The sequence below is a fragment of the Phyllostomus discolor genome, chromosome 13, assembly GCF_004126475.2.
Source record: "Phyllostomus discolor isolate MPI-MPIP mPhyDis1 chromosome 13, mPhyDis1.pri.v3, whole genome shotgun sequence".
Classification (NCBI taxonomy): domain Eukaryota; kingdom Metazoa; phylum Chordata; class Mammalia; order Chiroptera; family Phyllostomidae; genus Phyllostomus; species Phyllostomus discolor.
The window spans coordinates 50,140,826-50,162,898 of NC_040915.2; the positions used below are offsets into that span (position 1 = coordinate 50,140,826).

Consider the following 22,073-nt stretch of genomic DNA (forward strand, 5'->3'; position numbering starts at 1 on the left):
AAATAGTGGAGGTGGGATTCAGGCCCATTTCTGTCTGATTCCAGAGCCATGCTATGTCCACTACACCAGGGTTTCTCAACCTCGGCACTATGGACAATGAATCAGATAGTTCTTTGCTGTGGGGGCTGTCCTGTGCAGTGCAGAACGTTTGGCAGCATCTCTGACCTCCCTATCCACTAGAGTCCAGCAGCACCTCCCAAGCCAAGACAACAGAAAGAGTCTCTGGGCATTGCCAAATGTCTCCTGGGGGAGGGGCATGATCCCTCCGACTGAGAACCACTGCACCGCATCATACTACCGCATTGTTTGTTTGTTAAGAATCATGGCTAACAGTCATAGGAATCTTGAATATCCTTCCAAAAATAGTTTGAACAAGACTGATTTTCTATTATTCACATGAATCAAGAGAGAGAGAGAAAGAACCCTCTCCCTTTAAGTCATCTGTCTCCCTCCTCCCCTTCCTTCCCTGAAGAAGAGATGTTAAAAACTTATAATACATCTAACTTGCTTTCCTAAAGAGGCAAAAAACATTTCTGTGATTTCTAGATGGCTATTTTTTCACTTATTTATACATTCATAGGTTGACACTTATATGTGCCCTGACTGGGGATAGAACCCACAACCTTGGCATATCAGGGCAATGCTCTAACCAACTGAGCTACCTGGCCAGGGCCTGGATGGTGACTTTTCTTAGTAGTTTTTCCCTTAACCCATTCTCAAGTGAATAGCCAACAAACTGAAGATTGCAAATGTGAATTTTGATTTCTCGTATCTATCCATTAAACCTTTTCTGATTTTTCAGTCCTTCCTTCAAATTTATCACCCCATCTTTATTTTCCTATCAGACTCTCTGGTAACCTCCTTCTCATGTTTAGTATTTTAGAAAAAAATTTTAATTACAAAATTATAACTTTAGTGTTTTTTTTTTTTACTAAGTAATTTAGTCTCTCCTATCTACTCTAAGCCACTTCTCCTCAAGCCAAACCTTAAACAAGTTTTACTGGAAATTTTCATGCTGCTATTAATTCTGTCTAACTATTTTCAGTTTATGGGTCAAAGGGTATTTTGTACAAAGGAAAGGTTGTTTCTCTGCTCTTTTTAGAAGGTGTCCCTGCATCCTTACTGAGTCCTTAATATCAAGAGAGAGCTGTTCTGTAACTGGATAGCATTATCCAAGTACACCACTACACATTAGCCGAACTTTGAAACCTTTCCAGGTGAAACTAACTCTTGGTTTCATATTCATTTCTCTTTTCTAAAGGACAACCCTCTTTAAAGTATGAGAAGTAACAGTAGACAATATTTCAAGACCAAAACGGGGTATCATCACCAAAGAGGTGCCTAACACTTTAAATATTATAAATAATCTATTTTGCCATCACAATTATGTGTTTTGTAATGGACTTATTTCATGATAAAAAAGAAAGTAGTTGGAAATACATGTCTATATTTCACTTTCTCCTGCTTGTGCCTTCCCAAAGTTCAACTGGAGGGATTAAAAACAATTCCAGTCAACAGAAAGGATACCATTTAACCCTTTCTGAACTCACTTGTTTTTAGACAAATATGGCAGTCAAGTGTCTGTTTGAAGGTAAGTAGTTAGAGAGATGTTTTATCTGTGTAGTTATTTTTTCTTATTTTAGTATTCCTCCTTTATTCTGATTCCCAGAGCTGAGGCACGGCACACTCTAAAGCTATCAAAACGCATTTAAACTTGCCGCAGAATGTTTGACTGGTTCGTGGTCAATAAAATAAAAGTGTGGCCATTCCCCTAAACCAGACAGCCTGAAGACAAAACAGAGATGAGCTGTGTCAAGAACAATTTTCTGTCTTAATTGGTGGGTGAGTCTCTGGGAAAAGAGTGGTCCTACTGCATACCAGATCATACAATTATGTGGCAAAAATAAATTACAAAGCTCAACACGCTAGCATCGTACATCATTACATTCTGGGAGAGACACTTTGCTTTTAAATGCTTCCCATAATTTGAATAATCACCTTCTTAAATTCCTAACATCACCTTCCATGTATACAACTAAGTTTCTAAGTTTCGAAGTAATTGTCTTCTTAGATACAGACAGCGATAGTGAGTTTCATATTTCCACGCTCAAGCCAGACAGATGAATGTGACGTACAACCAGATGTTTCATTTGTGAAGTCTAACACGAAATTTACTTTTAAAAATGTTACCTATAGTTATGTGTGCTTCTGTTATTTAAGTTTAAACGTCATGTCTTATGAATACAGTTTTGTCAATAAAATAAAACAGAGCTCATAATTTGTACCACGCTTTATGGTTTACAAAGTGCTGTCTCATGTAATTTACCTCTTTAATGTTTATGAAGACTGGGATTTGAACTAAGGTCCTGTGGTCCTGAAATTGCCTGAGAAAACTCCTATCACCAAGGCAGAAATGAATGAAACTTTCTGTTATGAAGTAATGAAGAGAATCAATACCCAAAACAATCAAAGCTAAAGAGAATGATAAGTCCAAGTTACAAACTGAATAAGTCTGAAAATGAGAGAAAGTTATAGAAATGTAGGAATTGTAGTTTTCACAATCACGGTCTCAAAAATGTGATCAACTAAAAGTAAGCAATTTATCTTGCACACCCAGTAGGTTGCTTGGAGATAAAATCTCATTCCATTCATGACTATATAACTGACCTTGGGCAAATTCCTTAGGCTTTGAATTCTTTCAGTGTTTGCGTGCAAAGAGGAGCCACTCCCAGGAGGGCACCACTGATAAGACAACACCTGTGCCTAGCGAGGTGTTTGACACACAGGAAGCGTTGAATAGATGTTCGTTCCCTTTCTTCCCCTACCAGGCGCTGAGTAATCTGTCTTTTTCCCTCCAACAAGCATTTAGCGAATGAGAATGTAAATCAGAAGAAGTGATCTATGAGAAAGGGCAAGTCGAACAATAAAACTGTACTTGTACCCGGATTGTGGATTATAAAAATAAATATGTATAATTTCTAAATTTGAATTATTAACTATAGCCATTTCACTCTACCTGATTTAATTCCAGCAAAATGTGGCCTTAAAACACACCACATCATGCAAAGTGTATTATATGCCTACCAAGTATTTACACAACACTGCACTAGAAGGCTAATAAGCAACTTACTGAACATAAAAGAGAAGCATCATGGCTGATAATGTTACCCTCGTAAGAGATCAAAGCCAACTTACAAGATTAATTATATGTATGAATTAAAATAGTGCTTATGATAAAACCGGCCACCCTGAGAACTTAGGACAAATGAAATTTATAGCAAGTTCTTAAAAAGAATACAATGAGTCACATTTTGGCATTAGAATTTTGACATTCCACTCTTTAGAATACCTAGGGGAAAAATGTTTTAAGTTCACACAAAAAGTATGACTGATAACAGGCAATTCTGCCTTATCCAGAAAAACTGACACAAAGAACTCTGAAATGCACACTTATAAATCCAAACTCTGGTGTGGTAGCAGGGCTGGAAGAGACTTCATTCATTCATTTGCCCATTCATTCATTCAACACATGTTTATTGAGAGCCTTGGGTTATGTGGGATGGGCATACAGATTGGGCAACACGAGTGAAAAATGGCATCAGACTTGATCTTCCTGAGATTAAGAAGTTAACAGAAAGGAAAGAGGAGATACGCAATGTTTTGATAAGCATCCTCTGATATGCTATCCAGGAAGAGGCCATGGTTTTACCCATTTGGAAACAGAACAGTAGGGCTCATGGAGGTGAAACTGTAGCATTCATTGCTGAGGCTCTAATAGTTTTATGCTTTTTTATCAAACTCATTCAGGTGCCCAATTTCACAATTAGCTGAATAATTAGGTTGCACTTTTAAAAATCCAAATGAAGACTCTATTTTTATATGAGCTTTTCTACTGAGTCTGTAAAACCAAAGTCAAAGAATCTGTATTTGCTTAGATAGAACAGTAATCATTTTCTCCTACATCTTTCCTGGAGACTGGAAACTAAGTTCTGTGCCCCTCTCCCGAAGGTGTATTCTAATATAAATTCACCTGGGTACCAGCATTCCAGTGAGAATTCCTTCAGAAGGTGAAAAGCAGAATTGTCTGATAGATATGGTCATGGAGCTCTTTATATGAACATTTATTATGGGAACAGCCAGTGACACAGGACATTATGAAGTTTTAAGAAGAAATGACATCAGATGTAGTATCAGCTGAAACTACAGTTAAAGTATCATGGGTCACTAATCTAATTAGAATATCAGGATCTCCATCCACTAACAATAAAAACTCAAAAGGCACATCTCAAAGGCCCAAGAATTCAGTAATTCTGAATAACTATATGAACAATTCCCTTCTCCAGATAATAAATCAGCCAGATACGAACTTTCTTGCAGAAGAAGAAGAAATAATACATTTAAAAGGTGCCACAAAATGCCCTTCCTTTTCCTACGTTTTCAAAGTAAGGTCCATAATCTCTCCCTTAAATGATTATAATTGAATATATAGTTCTAAAATTTCCCGAGGGTATCCTCTGGTATCGAGGTTGGCAGTCCCTGCTTTTCTTTGTTACAAATGCAATTGTGTGGGGTGCACAATAAAATAAAAATCTCAGTTTTAAGGTGCCAAAATAGTAAAAATATCCAGCAGCAAAAGCCTACAGCCCATGGACTTCACAAACTTGCCAATGACCCCGTTCAAACGCACAACATAGAAAGAAATGCTGGGGGGAAGACCGCGGAGCTAGGCCTCTTTTGGGCTATGTGGGAGAGAGAGGAGGATAAAATGAATTTCAGAAACCGTATGTATTTTTTTCAGTGTGCAAGTCTATTTAAAACATACACTCCTCACTTACTTATCTAGTACTGTAATTGAAAAACTCGTTTCTGAATTCCTCTTTTTGCTGTTCACTTTTGGATCACTCTGTGGCTTGTTATCACTTCTACTAGAAGATTGTGAAGAAAGAGTAGAACCAAAATAAATAAATAAGTACAGTACTGCTACCAATTACGAGAAGTGGAGAGAGGTTTCAACAATGATTTGGCTATTATAGTGGACCTTCATTGTCCCACGATCTTGCTCTTTTATGTCATTTAAATAATTTTACTCCTTTTTCATTTTCATGGGGATCCACAAAAAACAGTAAGATTCATAATATAATTTAAAAAATTAGGCACTCCTTCTTGATATTCCAGTGTCCTGATTTATATATTCCTAATGAAATTAGCCTTTTAAAATAATGGTTAGTACTTGATAATATTCATTAAAATATTCATCCCAATAGTTAGATTGTTCAAAATGGAATGTGAAATCATACATCACATCACTTTTCCCTTCCATTAATTATTTTTTTCCCTAAAAGCCACTAGACACAAATACCACTGAACTCTGATAAACTCCCATCCAATCCCACTGTGATTCCCAAAACCTTGAATTTGGAGAGGGTTTTTCACACGCAAAAAAACTTATTTTGTGGCTACAGCAACAGCCTATCAGCTACCCTGTTTTTAACTTAATATAGTGGCAGGGGCCCTTTAGCAAATCAAAAGTCCACCAGAGAGACAGATCGCGGCTGTTCGCAGAATGGGCACTGTGAAGCCTGTAGGATTCAGAGGGTTCCTGAGGACTTTGCCCACAGCCCTGAGGTGGCCTAGTAGGGAAGCGGCTTTCATTACCCACAGAGAGGAAGACTGTGATGGCTGATATGTACACACAGTAGCCCTGGGTGAGTTCACAGATGCAAGCGTGAGATCATTCTGGCGTGGTAGTAGTATAGTATCTTACTTACTAGGAGGTAGCAGAGGTCATGAATAGATGATGTGGGAATGAGGGTGTGGCAAGTGAGCGGAGAAGAGAATCTGCCCCAGAGAGGGGAAACCCACTGGGTATGATGTCTGCCTCGAAACCTGCTGTGGTGCTCGGATTCTCAGTGCTTGCTCATCTTTTCTCCCCTCGTTTCCACACGAGCGTGTCTGAATAAAGGTTACAAGTCTCACGAGGGTCGGTGGTAAGTAGCAATATTCCACAAATACCATATTTCTTCTGTTGTCAGATATCGTGGCTTGAAGATATTTATTATTTAGGATTTCATGCTTTATTTAGACTCAGAAGCATGTTTTTTTAGGTGCTTAACATCCCTAGCAAATACATAGTGGACATTTTAAGATCTCCATTACACACTACAGCATTCATTTAAAACGAAAAACTGCCCATTAAAGACATTACAAGAAACTTCTATACAAAGGAACTTAAAGGCAGGCTTATTATTTATAAGAAGCCTGTGTTCAATTGCTTGCAGCAGGCATAGCAATAGGTAGGTGCTTTAACTCCCATTTTCCTTATATGTGGGGTTTTAAAAATTACAATCCATTATCAATTCCAAAAGATAACTGAAGCCTTTTAAAGACTTGAGAAATAAAAGTGGAAATGGGGTTTAAAAAATAGGACAAGAAAAATAATCATTTCTGGGTCGGCCTTGGATGATGTCATCATAGGTTCTAAATGTAACAGCCAGGCAGTGTAACTCTTCCTGCACATGTAACCTCTAACATCAATTTGGGCACGCTAACTAATATTGCAATAATTTTTTGGCTGAGAAGTGAGATTCAGAAGCAAAAGATTAAAGAGAGTTTAGAGTGCCAAGGATGAAACGGTGTGAGTGTGAGTGTGTGTGTGTGTGTGTGAGTGTGTGAGCGTGTGAGCGCGCACGCGCACGCGTTGGGGACCAAGGGGAGGAGGCATGAAAACTAACTCTTCCAGCACACACCCCTTTTGCTACTACAAGGGCATCCAGCAATCACATTTGCAATAGTAAAAATGCTGAAGGATCCTACAGTATCTTCCCTTCCACAACCATCCCTATCCTCTCCTACAAAGCCCTTCTTGCTTTATTGGTGGCAGGAAATTCTTCAGGGGTTAAATGGGGAAGTGCAGCCACTACCATTGTTGCAATAAATAAATGAATGAACCAGAACGAACCAGCAATCCATCCCTGGGAAGCAAGTAGCTTATTTTCTACAATTATATACAGTAGCCGGCAACCATATATTAAAAAAAATTGTGTTTTATCTTTTGATGTATGTGTATACATTATAGATACACATGAATCTATATAAAAAGAAGCACAGTGCCCAGCAAACACACACATCAAATATCTTTAAAATATTTTTAGCATTATTATTTTAATGAAAAGACAAAGAGCTTTTAAAAAATTAGATATGTTAGCAACTTCATCTTAAAGGCCTTTTATTTTGCACATACAGCATATATAAATACACACACACACACACACACACACACAAAGGTTTTTTTCCCCATGCCGTAGACAATGCTAAAATATCTGAGATCAGGTTGCTATGCCAACAGATTTTTTCTAAAATGAATAAAATTATTAGGAGGGAGAAAACATTCTTGACTCCTTTCCTCCCATCCATGAAGCCGAGAGAGGCTCAGGGAGGGCGAGAGGCTGCCAGATGGGGAGGAGGGGAAGGAAGGGAAGGTGAGTAGAGGGGTGTTTGCTTACCAAAGATGCTGATTTGATCGTGGCAAAGCGCTCTCTGTTCCGGTAGTGGAGGGCCTGGCTCTGAACTGACTGGGTAGGCCGTGGCTCAGGCCTGGGATCGCCGTGGCCCGCCTCATCCCTTATGAATACATGATCCTGCAGAAATGGATAAAAACAAGGAGAAAGTCCAGCTGTGCTCTTTCCTCGCCGGCTGCCTCTCTCTCACCCCTCTTTCTGCACAAGCACTGCTGTTTGAAATGCATAGTTTAGCTCTCTGCTAGTCCCCGCAGCTCCCACGGTACAAAATGAATAAGCAACACATTGCAGCCTTCAGTTAGGAATGTCAGCTGATCGCTAGTGGGATGCCTTCTGAATCCCTGGCAGGCTTTTTCTTTACCTCCAGAATCACATATATGCAAAAGAAAAAAAGAATAGAAAAAACAATGCAATGTACAGACTCCTTAGAACAGTTTGTTTAAGACGCTGTAACCAAATAATTCCTTTAAAAATGTCATGTCCATGTCTAGCCAGGAGGATGCTGGTTGCTTTTAACATAAAAGCGAGCCTCCGCCTCATTCCCTTGAAAGATCTGCTTTCTCAATTTAATTTTATTTGAGATCTGTTCGGTAGGATCATCGTTCTGCCTAGAACCAGTGTAGTCTTGTGCTGAACTGCCTCTCTATCTTGTGCTGGGAAGATTCGGCAGTCACTGAGGGATCCTGCTTTCCAGTCATGATCGTACACAGTTCTAGCACCTTCTCTCTACAGCTTCTGAAAGGATTTTTTTTTAGATTTAAAGAGACAGGCATACAATTTTAACCAAATGATACTTTCACAAATTCTTCCTCAACTCAGTCTCGGTATGCTCACCAGAGTGCGGAAGGCTGGAATTTAATGTCCTTGACTGATTTAATCAAGTATATGCTTCTTGATGGGCAAAGATGATTAATCTTATTGTAATGCCCAGTGAAAAATAACGCTCCCTGGAAGGATAGTAATGGATGTTTCTTAAATGCAATTGGAATGAATTTAAAGGGGAAAATGCTTTCAAAGGGTGTTGTGTCTCTCTATAAAAGATGGAGTGGCCAGTCAGTAAGTGGCTCTAACCCTGCAGAAAAGAAGATACTATGATAATTAATAGCTCAAAAACATGTACAACCATGGGGGATTTTTAAATGGTACATGTTCAGGGCAGTGAAGGAGAAATGAATTCTCTTATTTCCCTAGGGTTTTAGGAGAAACCATTTGTGAGAAGTCAGTTTTGCATTTTGTCCATGACTATTTGAAATTTTTTATAATTGCCCTTTTCTTCATCAGCAAACAAAAATTAAAGGTTTAGGAAACATAAAATTTTATTATATAGCCTAAATTTTGGTAAGTCAAAACACATATAATTTCTTGAGGGATATTAAATTTTACATCCAGGTTTTTATGTAAAAGCCAAAAGCCAAGATTAAATTTATCATTGGGCTGATTTTCTTTTCCCTTTTATAAATTTAGAATGCTTCAGCATGTTGGGATGGTATCTCCCATTGTATCTATATTTAGAGATTTTTTTTTCAATTTACTGTATTGTGGTCTGTTTTTTCAAACAATGAAGAGACCCTAAATGCCGTTAAGGGCACGTATATAAAATTTAAGGGATGTTCTACTGTATTGTGTCATAAGATGTCTACCAGCCACGTGGATATTTAAATGAAATGTAAAATTCAGTCCTTAAGTCACACCAGCTGTTTCAAGGTAGACACAATCATGGCTACCATATTGAACACTGCAGATAAAGATCGTTTCCATCATTCTAGAAAGTCCTATTAGACAGCACTGAAGGTTAAAAATGCATCTCAATCCTTATTTTTCAAAGTTATGAAAAAATAATAGGTCAATTAAAATTTTCTACATTGTTTTCTGGGAAACATAAGCTCTTATGTCACAGGGCAAAGACAGATTAGGTGTGGGACTGGAACTAGGTTTAGGTTCTAGAGAGGAAGGCACTTGGATTTGCTACCATTCACGTTGCTGAATGTTCATTAATAAATTACATTAATCTCCAAAACTCATCTTACTTAATATTATAGTACCAGAAAAGCAAGCTTTTAAATGCCAGCAAACCCAAGAGATAAGACTAGGTAGAGGCCTGAGGAGTCACCGTTTTGGTGAGAATTAGCTAGCTAATAATATTTAGGAGATCTCAAATGACGTGGCAGCTGCTGAGTTTGAAATTGTTGTAACTTGATTTACAAAGATAACCAGTGACACTAGAATTCATACTCTTCACATAACAGAATAAAATAAAACATATTTAAGCAAATATGTAGAAACTTAATATTATTACATTTTCTCTCACATAAAAATGAACACTTTTGGGTTAGGATTCCACTTATGAAATTAAAAGTCACATTATAGTCACTAAGTTTTTTAACACAAGGATCTTAAAATACACAGAAAAGTTAAAACTCAAAATTATAGTGACTTTAGTTGACACATAGCTGATTAAAAAATCCAATAAGGTATATTTTAAAAATAATGCTATTTTAGAAGTTAGTCTGAAGAATAGGTCCAAAATTTTAACCTACTTTAAATATAATATGATCCTAACAGTATAATCGTTGCTTTGTACCCTGAATTCTTTTTGCCCTTTTGAAAAGAGTTTTTGGTTTTCCATAGCAGCTTCATAACAGAGATCAACACTAAGTCATGTAAGAGAACACACGATGGGGAAAATTGTAGGTGCACAGGGATACCCATTTCAAGTACATTGGAAGATGAATTTTAAAATTGTTTATTCCTTTGTATAAAACAAGTTTCAAACTCTGAAGACAACTTAAATAATAAAGCCATTTTAAAGTGGGGGAATGTGACTTGAGAAGTAAATACGAACAAATTAACCTATCAGCTTCACTGGATACACTGTCTGCTGGTTCTTGTGCCCCTTTAAGTAGCAGTCCCTTTGAAAATGGCTGTCCTTGGCTCCCAGAGTTTCTGAACTGAACACATTTGAAGATTAGTAGTGGAAACGGTCAGTTTGCTATTTTATGCAGTTAGGTACCTATGAAGATTATTTACAAATAATGAGAGGGCCATCTTCTTTGATGCTTAGGAATGATTTTAGGAACAATTATCATGTTCTACTTTATCAAGACCAACTAAGCAATATGACTCGGTTATAATTTATCTTGAAAGCATTATCATCCAGGAATAAACAAACTAGCTGTTTGAGATGCCGATATGATCAGGGACCAGCTCTAAGGAAATCTCTGTTAACCTGGTAAACTGACAATGTTCTTTCCTCACGAGAAGTAAAACTTCAGATGGAAAAACAAGCTGTAATATTTGTCCCAAATGTTTAGTCAAAAAGAATTGAACTTACACACAATACAGTGAAGTGTGTAAAGCAGGAGGCACAAACTTTTTACTATTATACTATGGGCAAGATGTTTTACTCTTATTTAGAAGATTTTCCTTAAGTGTCTGAATAGTTATGATTCTAAAATTAAGATTTACAGTATAGCCACCTGTTTACAGGTTCTAGCTTAACTGGAAATTAATCCTGGAAATCACTCCTCTGAATTCTGTGAAGTTTTGGGTATACCTTTGTCACAGTACTCATCACACCTACTTGTCTGCCTAGGCATGAACTTGTGGGATTTGGGGAGACAGTAAATGTGGCCTGAAAAGTCCCAGTCACCCTAGCACCTAGCATAGTGCCTGATACTTAGTAGGAATTCAGCCAATGTTTGCCGAATAAATAAGCTCAGGGATGTAGGTCTGAGACACGAGGGTAAGGGCATCTTCTTTTATAGTACGTAACAGAATTCAAATCTGTGTTTCACAAAAACCGGCCACTCTGACACACACACAGGCACCCCTTTCCGTGGGGGCAGAGGGGGATCTACAGTTGGCTCTCATCCGGTGATGAGGATCCCTTTTATAGATTCTACCACTATATGTTCATGCCATGGAGAAAGGACCAGCAAAACCACCATCTCTTTTGCTTTACTCATTTCAAAATTATTCAATTATTGCCTAAGCAGGCGTAACTGGCAAAACTTAAAGAGTGTCAAACGCGCAACCCGTGGGCCTCATGTGGCCCAGGGTGGCCATGAGTGCGGCCCAACACAAAATCGTAAACTTACTTAAAACATGATGAGATTTTTTTTTTTGTTTTATTTAGTGTTTGTGTATTTAATGTGTGGCCCAAGACAACACTTCTTCTTCTAGTGTGGCCCAGAGACGCCGAAAGGTTGGACACCTCTGGTACTAGCGGAGGAGAAGATGGAAAGGATACCTTAACCTGGAAGGACAGCCATCAGGGAGAGAAAATGACTAGCAGAACACTGAGAATAAAGATATTTCTATGGACAGGGGGACTGCAGAACTGCTCTGTTTAAGAAACATTACCTTTGTACGTTAATTTACTTTTACTTTGCCCAATGCGAATTGAAGAGTCAAAGAACCCGCCCCGCTCTTCAGGAAAAATAATAGGAAAGGCCACTGAAGCAAGTGAAAATTAAACTAGAACATCCTATCCCCTCAAGGACATTTCTTTTTTTTTTCCTCCCCAAAGTTGGTGAAAGCTGTTCTTTTTTTAAAGAAGAAAAAAATGACTAATAGTAGGAGCCAAGTCAAGCTTTAGGAGTTAGGATACAATAATTTTTAAAAACAATTGCTAAAAGGGGGCCACCATGATGAGAGTCCTTTAGGGACATCTAAGATAACAAATAAGTGAAGAAATAATTTTAGTATATGAAAGTCTAATGATTTATATAAATAGATGGCGGCAGCAGGGTAAAAGAACTAATTTTAGACTTCAATAAAGTAAAGTATACCTTTTTAGTTGACAAATTAAGAAAAGAGACTTTGTTGTTTAGGATGACATTACAATCTGTTTTCTACTGCTATATATGCAATGATTTTAAGGAGGAGTGTAGAGGCTCAGAAGCAGGCTAGGTGAGAGCAAAAAAAAAATATAATCTGGATTAAAAGTCTGCGCTGGAATAATTTGTGAATAATCAAGAATTGGGGTGCAGAGTTGTGTCCTATAAAAGTTCCCAAAAACATTTATTGAGTACTTACTATGTGACAAGACTGTGCTAGGCAGCAAGTGATGTGAGATGTCGAGAAACTACCCGTCCGAAGAAATGTGATATTCTAGTTATTGGAAAAAGCTGTGTGGCAACACCAGTAAGGGGAAAATAAATAAGTGCTTAAAGTTTATTTTGTCAGAATATACTTTTAGATTTATCAAATCATTCTTGCTCAAAAGGAAGATTAGATTAGGATCCCTTCAGGGCTAGGGAAGGACCAGAGTAGAGGCAAAGACTGGAGAGAAAGAAGTAACCTGAAATTCTGATGTCAAAGGAAATTTTTCAGCGTCCCACTTTACATTTTTGGGGCTTGATCTGTGATAGAACTGTCCTGATAAAATCAGGGCATCTTTATTCTGGGTGCAGAGCAGTTAATTGCAAGTCTCTAGCTCTTGCTAGTTACACATGTCCTTTAAAAGTTTACTTCCAGTCCTGGCTGGCGTAGCTCAGTGGATTGAGCGCGGGCTGGGAACCAAAGTGTCCCAGGTTCGATTCCCAGCCAGGGTACATTCCTGGGTTGCAGGCCAGAACCCCCAGCAACCGCACATTGATGTTTCTCTCTCTCTCTCTCTCTCTCTCTCTCTGTCTCTCTCTCTCTCTCTCTCCCTCCCTCCCTCCCTTCCATCTCTAAAAATAAATAAACAAAATCTTAAAAAAAAGTTTACTTCCTATATAAAATGGTAATCTGTTGCATATCTATGATTTCAATAATTTAGGGTATGTCTGCTTGACTGCAACAATCTGGAGGTGCAAGAAATTCCCCACTCTTATTATTATTTTTATCTTCACCCATGGAAATTTTTTTGAGAGAGAGAGACGGGGGCGGGGGGGGGGGCGCAGGGAGAGAGAGAGAGAGAGAGAGAGAGAGAGAGAGAGAGACATCAATGCAAGAGAGAAACATTGAACCCACAACCCAGGTACATGCCCTGACTGGGAACTGAACCCACGACTATTTGGTCGACTGGACAACACTGCAACCAACTGAGCCATGGTGGCTAATACCCTACCCTTAATCTTATATGTTCGTATTTATCAAGCGTGTTCTTGTTGTCTAGAGTATTATTATTAGAGGAACTATTTAAGTCTTCCAAACCATCAAGATAATAATTAATATTATTTAACCATTTTAATCCATTATATTCAATGAACCAACATAGCATGATGTTTAATATCTGGTAATTAACTCATTCCCTGTGTGTTTTTTATTCATTCATTCCATAATTATTTACTGAGCGGCTATGCTGTGCCAGGCACTGTCATAGGTGTTGAAATACAGTGCAGAGCAAAGGAGGCAGAGTTTTTGCCCTAATAAAATCTATATTTTACTCATAAAATAATAAACTAATTCAAAATGTAATTTTAGATAGCAACAAGTATTAAACAGAATATAAAATAGGACAATGAAATAATGGGTAGAACATTGTTTATAATATGATCATTTAGTGATATATAGGCTTTTCTAAAATTCTGGACCTGGACCCATACAAAAGTGATAAATGTTTTGTATAACAATATTGAATGCTTTCTTTCTAAAATTATCTTTGTGGTCGCAAATGATGACAGACTCAGAAATGCACCACATCCTTTAAGATAAGGCATGCTGCCGGCAGTGGTCTTTGGCTGTCATTTCTTTTAGGAACTGCCTTGGCTGTAGAGGGCAGCCTTGCTCAAGTTCACAACCTTCCCAGGTCGCTCATAGTCACTGACTGATCTAGTATGGGTATCGAGGCCTTGCTGTATGGGCCCAAGTCTAAAGGACCAGTTCTCACTGGAAGGTTGGTTGAGGCTGCCATTGGGCCTACATCTCAGTTCAACTTTGCCCTCTCATCAATGTTGCTTCCTTCTCTTCCCTTCCATGGGTATTCAACCCAAAGGAAACTCCTAATAATAATAATGATAATAATAATAATAACCTGCGGCAATAAATCATCTTAACTCTGCTTCCTAGAGAATCCAACCCACATACACATATTCCTTATACCTACCTACTGTAATATATCGTATTTACCATCCCATCTGCATGGAGAAGAAGAGACCAATCAGGGCAGTGACTTTTAGAAAAACAAAAACAGAAACAAAAATCCAACCCTCCTGCAAGTGAAATCGTAAGTGGAATTCAAATACATAATGTAAGAAATGACACAGACCTTGTCCTGGGTGAGGCGTGGGGCAGGCTTGCTCCTGAGGTACCTCTAAAAACAGGTTGAGGGTCACATTAGAGATTTGCCTCTTTAATTATTACAGGAATAGAATCACAGAATTTTAGAGCTGGAAGGGGTCTCTGAAATCATGCTGAACTCCTAATTTTACACAGGGAGTAACTGAGGTTTGTGCCTTGTCCAAATCAGGGGCAGACAGAACTATGAGCTAGTTTCTTCATTCCTGTGAGTCCATTATATGAAAAGTTTCCATCGAGACTTTAAGATCCTATTTCATTTATGTTAAGTAGAAAACTTTTTGGAATTCAAGTGAACCAACAATATAACTATCAAAATATATTTTGTTTGTATTGTGTTTGAAGATGATATTTTTAAGCACAGGCATACCATATTTAACATTAAGTTTTCACGTATAATATTTTTATAGTTTGCTTATATTTTTTCCTCTTTTTATTGTCATAAAATACATATAAACATGCCATGTGAATCATTTTTGAATAGACAGTTCAGTACACTGTACGGAAACTCTGCACCCACTAGACAACAGCTCCCCACTTCTCCCCTCTCCCTGGCCCCTGGCAACCACCATTGTCCTTTCTGTCTCGATGATTCTGACTACTCTAAGTACTTTATATGGAGAGGTGCAATCATACAGTATTTGTGTTTTTGTGACCAGCATATTTCACTTAGCATAATGTCCCCATGATTCACCTATGTTGGAGCATACATCAGAATTTCCTTCCTTTTTAAAGCCAAAGAATATTCCGTAGTATGTATAGACCACATTTTGCTTATCCAATCATTCACTGATGGACACTTGGGTTGATCATGCATTTTAGCTCTTGTGAGCAATGCTATTACGGACATGGATGTACCGATATTTCTCTGAGACTCTGCTTTTAGTTCCTTTGGTATATACCCAGAAGTGGAATCGCTGGATCATATGGCACTTCTATTTTTAGTTTAAAAAAAAAAACACTTCTGTACTGTTTTCCACAGCAGCTGTATCATTTTAAATTCCTACCTACAGTGCACAAGGGTTCCAATTTTCCCACATCCTGGTTAACACTTGTTATTTTCTTTTTTGATAGTAGACATCCTAATGGGTGTGAGGTGGTATTTCAATGTATGTTTTGATTTCCATTTCCCTAATGATTAGTGTGTTGGGAATCTTTTCATGTGTTTGTTGGTTATCTGTATATCGTCTTCAGAGAATGTCTATTCAAGTTGCTCATGTTTGATTTGGGTTGTTAACTTTTAGTTGTTGAATTTTAGGAGTTTTCTATATAGTCTGGATTTTCATTCCTGATTAGATATGCAAATGTTTTATATGCAAATATTATAAATGCAAAATATTAGATGTATAAATATTATTTACATTTTCTCCCATTCTGTGGCTTGCCTTTTGACTCTGTTGATAGTCTTTTGATTAGCCTGCTTATATCTTAAAGTTAATTTATTCAAAGTTTTTTTTGCAAAGGTTTTTCAATTTTCTTCTAGCACATTTCTTCTATCTCATAACAAAAAGAAACACACTATATAACTTAAATTCTTCCCTACAAACAATTTTTCTGTGGATCAAATACAACTACCTTGTACTTCTTAAGTGTTTGCACCAGGGAGGGAAAAAAAAGTACTGAGAGACCCATATCATCACAAGAAGGCTCTCCACCAGCATGTCAAAATGAAAGTGAAAACCCTGGCTAAATCTGAGACCAGGGTCATCTTTCTTGCTGATTTTTCCAGTAGTATCTTTCTTCTAATTCTGGGTTCCCATTTGAGAAGTCCTGGGGTAAAAAGATCCAACAGAATGTCTCTTCTCTTGCTATCTATACCCATGGAGCCCCAGAGGGAAACAGAAAGGAAAGCCAGATGTCAGCATCCACGAAAGCTCCTTCCAAAAGAGAGCCTTGCAAAACCTTTTCTACCCTTCAAATATGTATGCGATCACTTGCCTGTATTCAAAGAGGGCCAGCTGGCAATGCTGAACTCAGTGCATTTCTGCATCCACCTGATATCACTTGTTCCCATGGCTTTCTGATAATCTGGGTCCTTGCTGTCTTTCTGGTCTCAATTGACTGTCTACATAGCTCACCACACTCTAACCTCTCTGACCTTCCCTTCTTCCTGAACATACACATTTCTTTTAGTCTCAGGTACTTTGCGCATGTTGCTTGCTGATTCATGCTCATCTCTCACCCCAAGTTAGCTAACTTCCACTTGTCTTTAAAGTTTAATTTTAAGTGTCACTTTATTGGGTAGGCTTTCCACAATTGCCTACTAGATTAAATCCTCCTTTTACCCAGAGCAAGTTTCATAATTACATGATATAGTTATTAATATGATTATTTGCTTAGTCTTCCCTGCAGATAATAAACGTCATGAAAACACCATGTCTGTTTTATTTCTCTGAATCCACAGGGCCTACCACAGTTCCTGGCACATAACAGAGGTCCCCCCACTAGTATTAGTTGAATAAATAATAAGTTAATCAGTTCAGAAAATAAATATGTATCCTTCCACTGTTCACAACCAGGAACCAATATATTTTCTCCTGCCCTTCATCCTTACCTGTTAAATTTTCTTTTTTCGTCAAGAAAAATGCACAACCAACAGAAGTCTAAGTGAAAGAAATTCTATTCTTCAACATGCTCTCTCACCGGAATCAGAATGTGATCACTGCCACTTATTAAAATAAGTACAAACACACCTCAGATATGCCTAGTAAGGACAAAATTATGAGGGATTTGTTTTCTATAATTCAATTCTATGAATTTCTTACCTATGGTCACCCAAGACACTTTTGGGAATTCCCTCAAAAAATTATCGATAATTCTGCAAAACACTTATCTTACAGAAATTGCTTTGAAAGATGCTTAAAATTTTTTCATCAAGTATTTCAATTTATGAACCATGATGGACTTGTAAGAAATGAGGATATTTAATTGGAAAAATAAAGTAAAAAAACCCCCACAAAAACCCAGAATCATTCATTCAAAAGTCAGAATATTTAAGGCAACAGAGCCAGTCTTGGAAGAATTAGAAACAGTAAATTCAAGATTCACCAGGAAAGAGTAGAAAGTGTTTCTAAAATAGTACCTTGGGAATATACACTGAGACACTCTGAAAAAGCGTACTTCTAAAAGGGCACACCCAAGGAGTTTTACTCGGGAAGCTTTTAAGGTCTAGAGCAGCAATTTTTCAACCAGTATGCCGCAAGAATTTTTAAAAGGTACAGTAAGTAACTATTTAGTCGGGGGCACCAACTTCTATTCCCTTGGACTATCAAATAGAAAAATGACAGCAGCCAACACAATAGCCATCTGGTGTGAATGAATCAAAATAATTCTGCCCTGGCCAGCATGGCTCAGTTGGTTGGGTGTTGTCCCACAGAGCGAAAGGTCGTAGGTTCAATTCCTGGTCAGGGCACATGCCTGGGTTGTGGGCTAGGTCCCCAGTTAGCGTGTTTGGTTGGGGTGGGTGCGAGAGGCAACCGGTGGTCGTTTCTATTCCTCTCTTTCATAGTCCCTTGCCCTCTCTGTAAAAATAAATCAATAAAATACCCCCCCGCCCCAATTGTACCTATTTTTGTCAGACTGGCAAAAAATATATTTTTTGGTGTGCTTCAGAATTTTAGCGATTCGTTTGTATGTGCCAGGACATGAAAAAGGGTGAAAATTGCTGCTCAGCAGTATTCAGGTTATTGATTTAGAGAAGGCCTTACTGGTTTATTTGACTTGGAGATTTATGGATTTTTACAATTTTAGCCAATTTATTGGAGGTAGCAGACATCAGAGGAACAAGAGAAGAAGGTCAAGCAACAGGCACAGATGTGGGTTACACAGTCCTTCATTCCTTTTTTACTCTAAGACAGCTTACCTAGTGCTATGTTTAGTGCCACATTTCAGGTGTAAAAAGGTAACTAAGTGACCCGAGCTGGCTTCACTGTGACTGACAAAGGCTAGAGCTCTGAAGGGGACGGTGAAACCTACCTTCCTGTGCACAATGGAGGAACTGGAATTGACTGTGCTGTCGTTATCATGTGTCATCGCAAGTTCGGTGCTGCCCTCGTCCAGGACCTCCTGCATGCTGTTCACACTGCTGCTCTGGCTGCCTGTGCTCACGGACACGCTTGGGATAGAGTGGTTGCTGCCCAGGCTGTCCATTTCCCTGCGCAGGCTGGTTCCGTGTTCGCTGTCCTATAAAAATGGGACACTTGGGTTAAAAAAAAAAATGACTGGAGATAAAGCACCAATCCATTGACTAAGCTATGAAACACACTCAATTTTGCGGTGCCAGGTTGCTTTCCTGACAAATCTGCAAGGATAAACTTTTTCTGTGGTGGCTCCACTGCTCCCCCACCACGTTCGGACATTTCAGATTCCCTTCGGTGCCTTCCCCAGGGGCCCTTCTGGACGTGAGTCATACGGCTCCGAACGCTGCCATCCCAGGGCTTTCCCCTGTCATATGCAACTGTCGGCTATTGTATGGCTATTCGGGAAGCAGCATCAGGCCAGGTTTGTGAGAGACCTTCAAGAACGTCAAGGAGCTAGAGAAAGACTGCCGGCGATTGGGCAGCTGACCTCCAGGCTATCTGCAAACACGGCAGTGGCCACTTGAAACTAAAATACAGTAAAAAGAGTTTTCAGAGATTTGACAAGCAATACACTCCTTTGCAAGTCATTATTGAGTAACTTCATATCTAATCAGGAATATTAATTCTGCTGTCCTGAATAGGTAATTATATTCTGCCTCCCTTAAGCAATTCTATCAGTACTCACCTCTGTAATCTTATTAAATATATCTGTTAAATGATACTGTTATTCATCACTACTAGTCTAAAGACTACTATCTGAGAAGTGGTAAAATAATCAGGACATACAATTTATCCATCACAGTGGGATATCTTTTGATATAAGATTAAATAATATAATTAAAGCAACTTAGTTGCAAATAAACCTTATTTTCAAAAACTCATATGTACATATATAACTTCAAAGAATCGTTACTTGGTAATATAAGGAATCACTAGCATAGGTAATTGGGGTATTTTAAAATGTTAAGATAATATATTATATTTTTAATAGATTTATTTTTCCCAATTAAAGGGGATCATTTGTATATGTGCAATCAAGAGATTTTATAGTCCAATTCAGCTTTCTAGATTTCATTTTCATAATTATTAATAAAATAATCTTGTTTTATTTTATTTTATATAAAAAAGCTAAAATAACATTCATCATTCCTTTCCTCCTTTTTATCTAGTTTTAGATAGGCTAATCTGTGCTCAAACACTCTTGTTCCTATCCTAAGCACTTCCTGAAACCCCACTTTTTTAACTGTATCTCTTTCCTGCATCTTTGAAAGCTGGCTCCTTCCCCTTGGCATATAAACCTGAAGAGGCCTGCCCATATTTATATACCTCTCTACATACTGCCCTTTGTCACTCTTCCTTCTTAGCCAAATTTATGAATCTTAAAATAACAAACTTTTGCTATCTCTGTTTTTTCACTTCCCATTTATTCTAAAACCCACAGTAATCTTACCATTCATCCTAACTATTCCGGTAAAACTGCTTTTACTAAGGTCATCGAGAATGCCCTCCTTATAAAGCACTTCACATTTCTTCTCTGGTCTAACCTGACCCCTTGGCAGCGTCTGGTGGTATTGGCTGCTCCCTCCTCGAAACTGTGTACTCTCTTAACATCTGCAGTGCCTTTAGCTCCTAGGTCTCCCTCTTCTTGCATGGCATTCTCATTCCGCAATCAACTCCTTGGTTCGTGATCATTTTAGTGCTCTTGACTCCCAACCAACTCCCCTTGACTCCAACCTCTTTCCTGCAACGTTCTGGATTTGTATATTCCAACCAATTGCTAGACATTGTTCAGGTGTCCTAACTGTTATTACATTTGCCTCAACCCATCCTTTTCAAGTTATTTGAAAGAGAAACCAGGAAGTCTTCTCTCATTTGAAAACTCCATCTGTATCCTATGTCAGTGGCATATAATGCTAGGACCTTAAACTCCACATGCCCCAAACTGAAATCATCTTAAACCGACTCTTTTTCCTTGGTTCTTTTTCTGTTCTTGGTATTGACACACTCTAGTTTAAACACTGCATTATCGAATCTCCCTCTACCGTGTTTCTCAAAAGTGGTCCTTTTACCCCCATTTCCATTGACACTGCCCTTTTCACCTCTTGCATAGACTAGTCACCACCATCCATCTTCTGTTTTGTTGCTAGGTTAATCTTTCTAAAGCATAGCATTTTCCTGAGTCTACCATGCCCTCTGCCCTTCTGTCAAAAACCACCCACATCATGTCCTCCTTCTAACTTCCACTAATCCCTACTGGGCACCCCTGCATGGTGATATACCTCCATAGTATGTATCATATTTTATTTTATATGAGTTATTTCACGAATGTTTCTTTTGCAATTCTGCGTGTTTCTTAAGGCAGAGAGCATCCATTACACTTCTATCCCCCGAAGTGTTTTTTTACAGTGCCCGGTCCAGAGCTTCTTCACACAGGAGGCACTCGGTAAGTGCCTGCTAAAATAAACTGGACCTACTTCTTCATCCTCCTGGGACTCGTTCAAGGGTCCGTTCCGTGTCTCTTGGAAAAGGATTTTTTTCATTTTTCGGTATTGTAGGTTATCTAGTTCACGAACAGCATCTTTTGTCCTCTGTATGAGGTCGATTAGGACACGCAGTGGCTGGTCTCGTCGGACAAAGTCATGCTAACAGAAGGGGGAGAAAGTAACAAAAACCGATCGTGAGAAACATACTTTTAGGTGCAAGATACAGATATAGTAGTAAAGAGACATAAAACAGCTGTATGCATTTTTCAGAATTAACAAGATAATGATTTTCATATCATGTAGCTTCTCCTATTGTATAAATCTCATAATGAAATAACTAACATGCTTTGCTACTTCAAGCCCCATTTTGTGGACCTTGTCCTAGAGTTTACATGAGAACTCGAGAGGTTTACCTTATCTTTCAAGTAATGACGATGAGACTATAATTAGAAGCTGAGTGGTTTACAACTTTCAAATCGAAACTATATAGTAAAGCAGAAGCAATGCAGAGTACAGAAGACTCCTGTCATAATCTGCCTCAATTCTCCTCCTCATCTTACACTATGGTTGTGTATATTTTGTTTTCTATGCCTGTGGTCATATAGAGCATATGACTGAAAATGTGAGAGCTGTCAAATTCGGAGATCAGAATTCTGGCAGCTTCATCTTCCCTGTAAAAAGTCACACAACCAGAAGAAAGGGAAAAGGGCCTCTGAGGAGGGACAATCTCTGCCACAAAGTTTACAAACTTCTCTTGGTTAAGCGGCCCT

At 38.4% G+C, this 22,073-nt stretch overlaps 1 protein-coding gene across 2 annotated transcripts in view; it reads right to left on the reverse strand.

Moving 5' to 3' along the window:
- Positions 1-22,073, reverse strand: part of TAOK3 (TAO kinase 3) — a 138,271-nt gene that overhangs the window by 25,254 nt on the left and 90,944 nt on the right. For both annotated transcript variants that reach the window (XM_036014140.1, XM_036014139.1), the window contains exons 12-14: positions 21,295-21,462; positions 18,717-18,923; positions 7,503-7,637 (exon numbers count right to left, since the gene is read on the reverse strand). In XM_036014140.1, the coding sequence (XP_035870033.1) occupies positions 7,503-7,637; positions 18,717-18,923; positions 21,295-21,462 (510 nt within the window). The remainder of the gene's footprint in view (positions 1-7,502; positions 7,638-18,716; positions 18,924-21,294; positions 21,463-22,073) is intronic.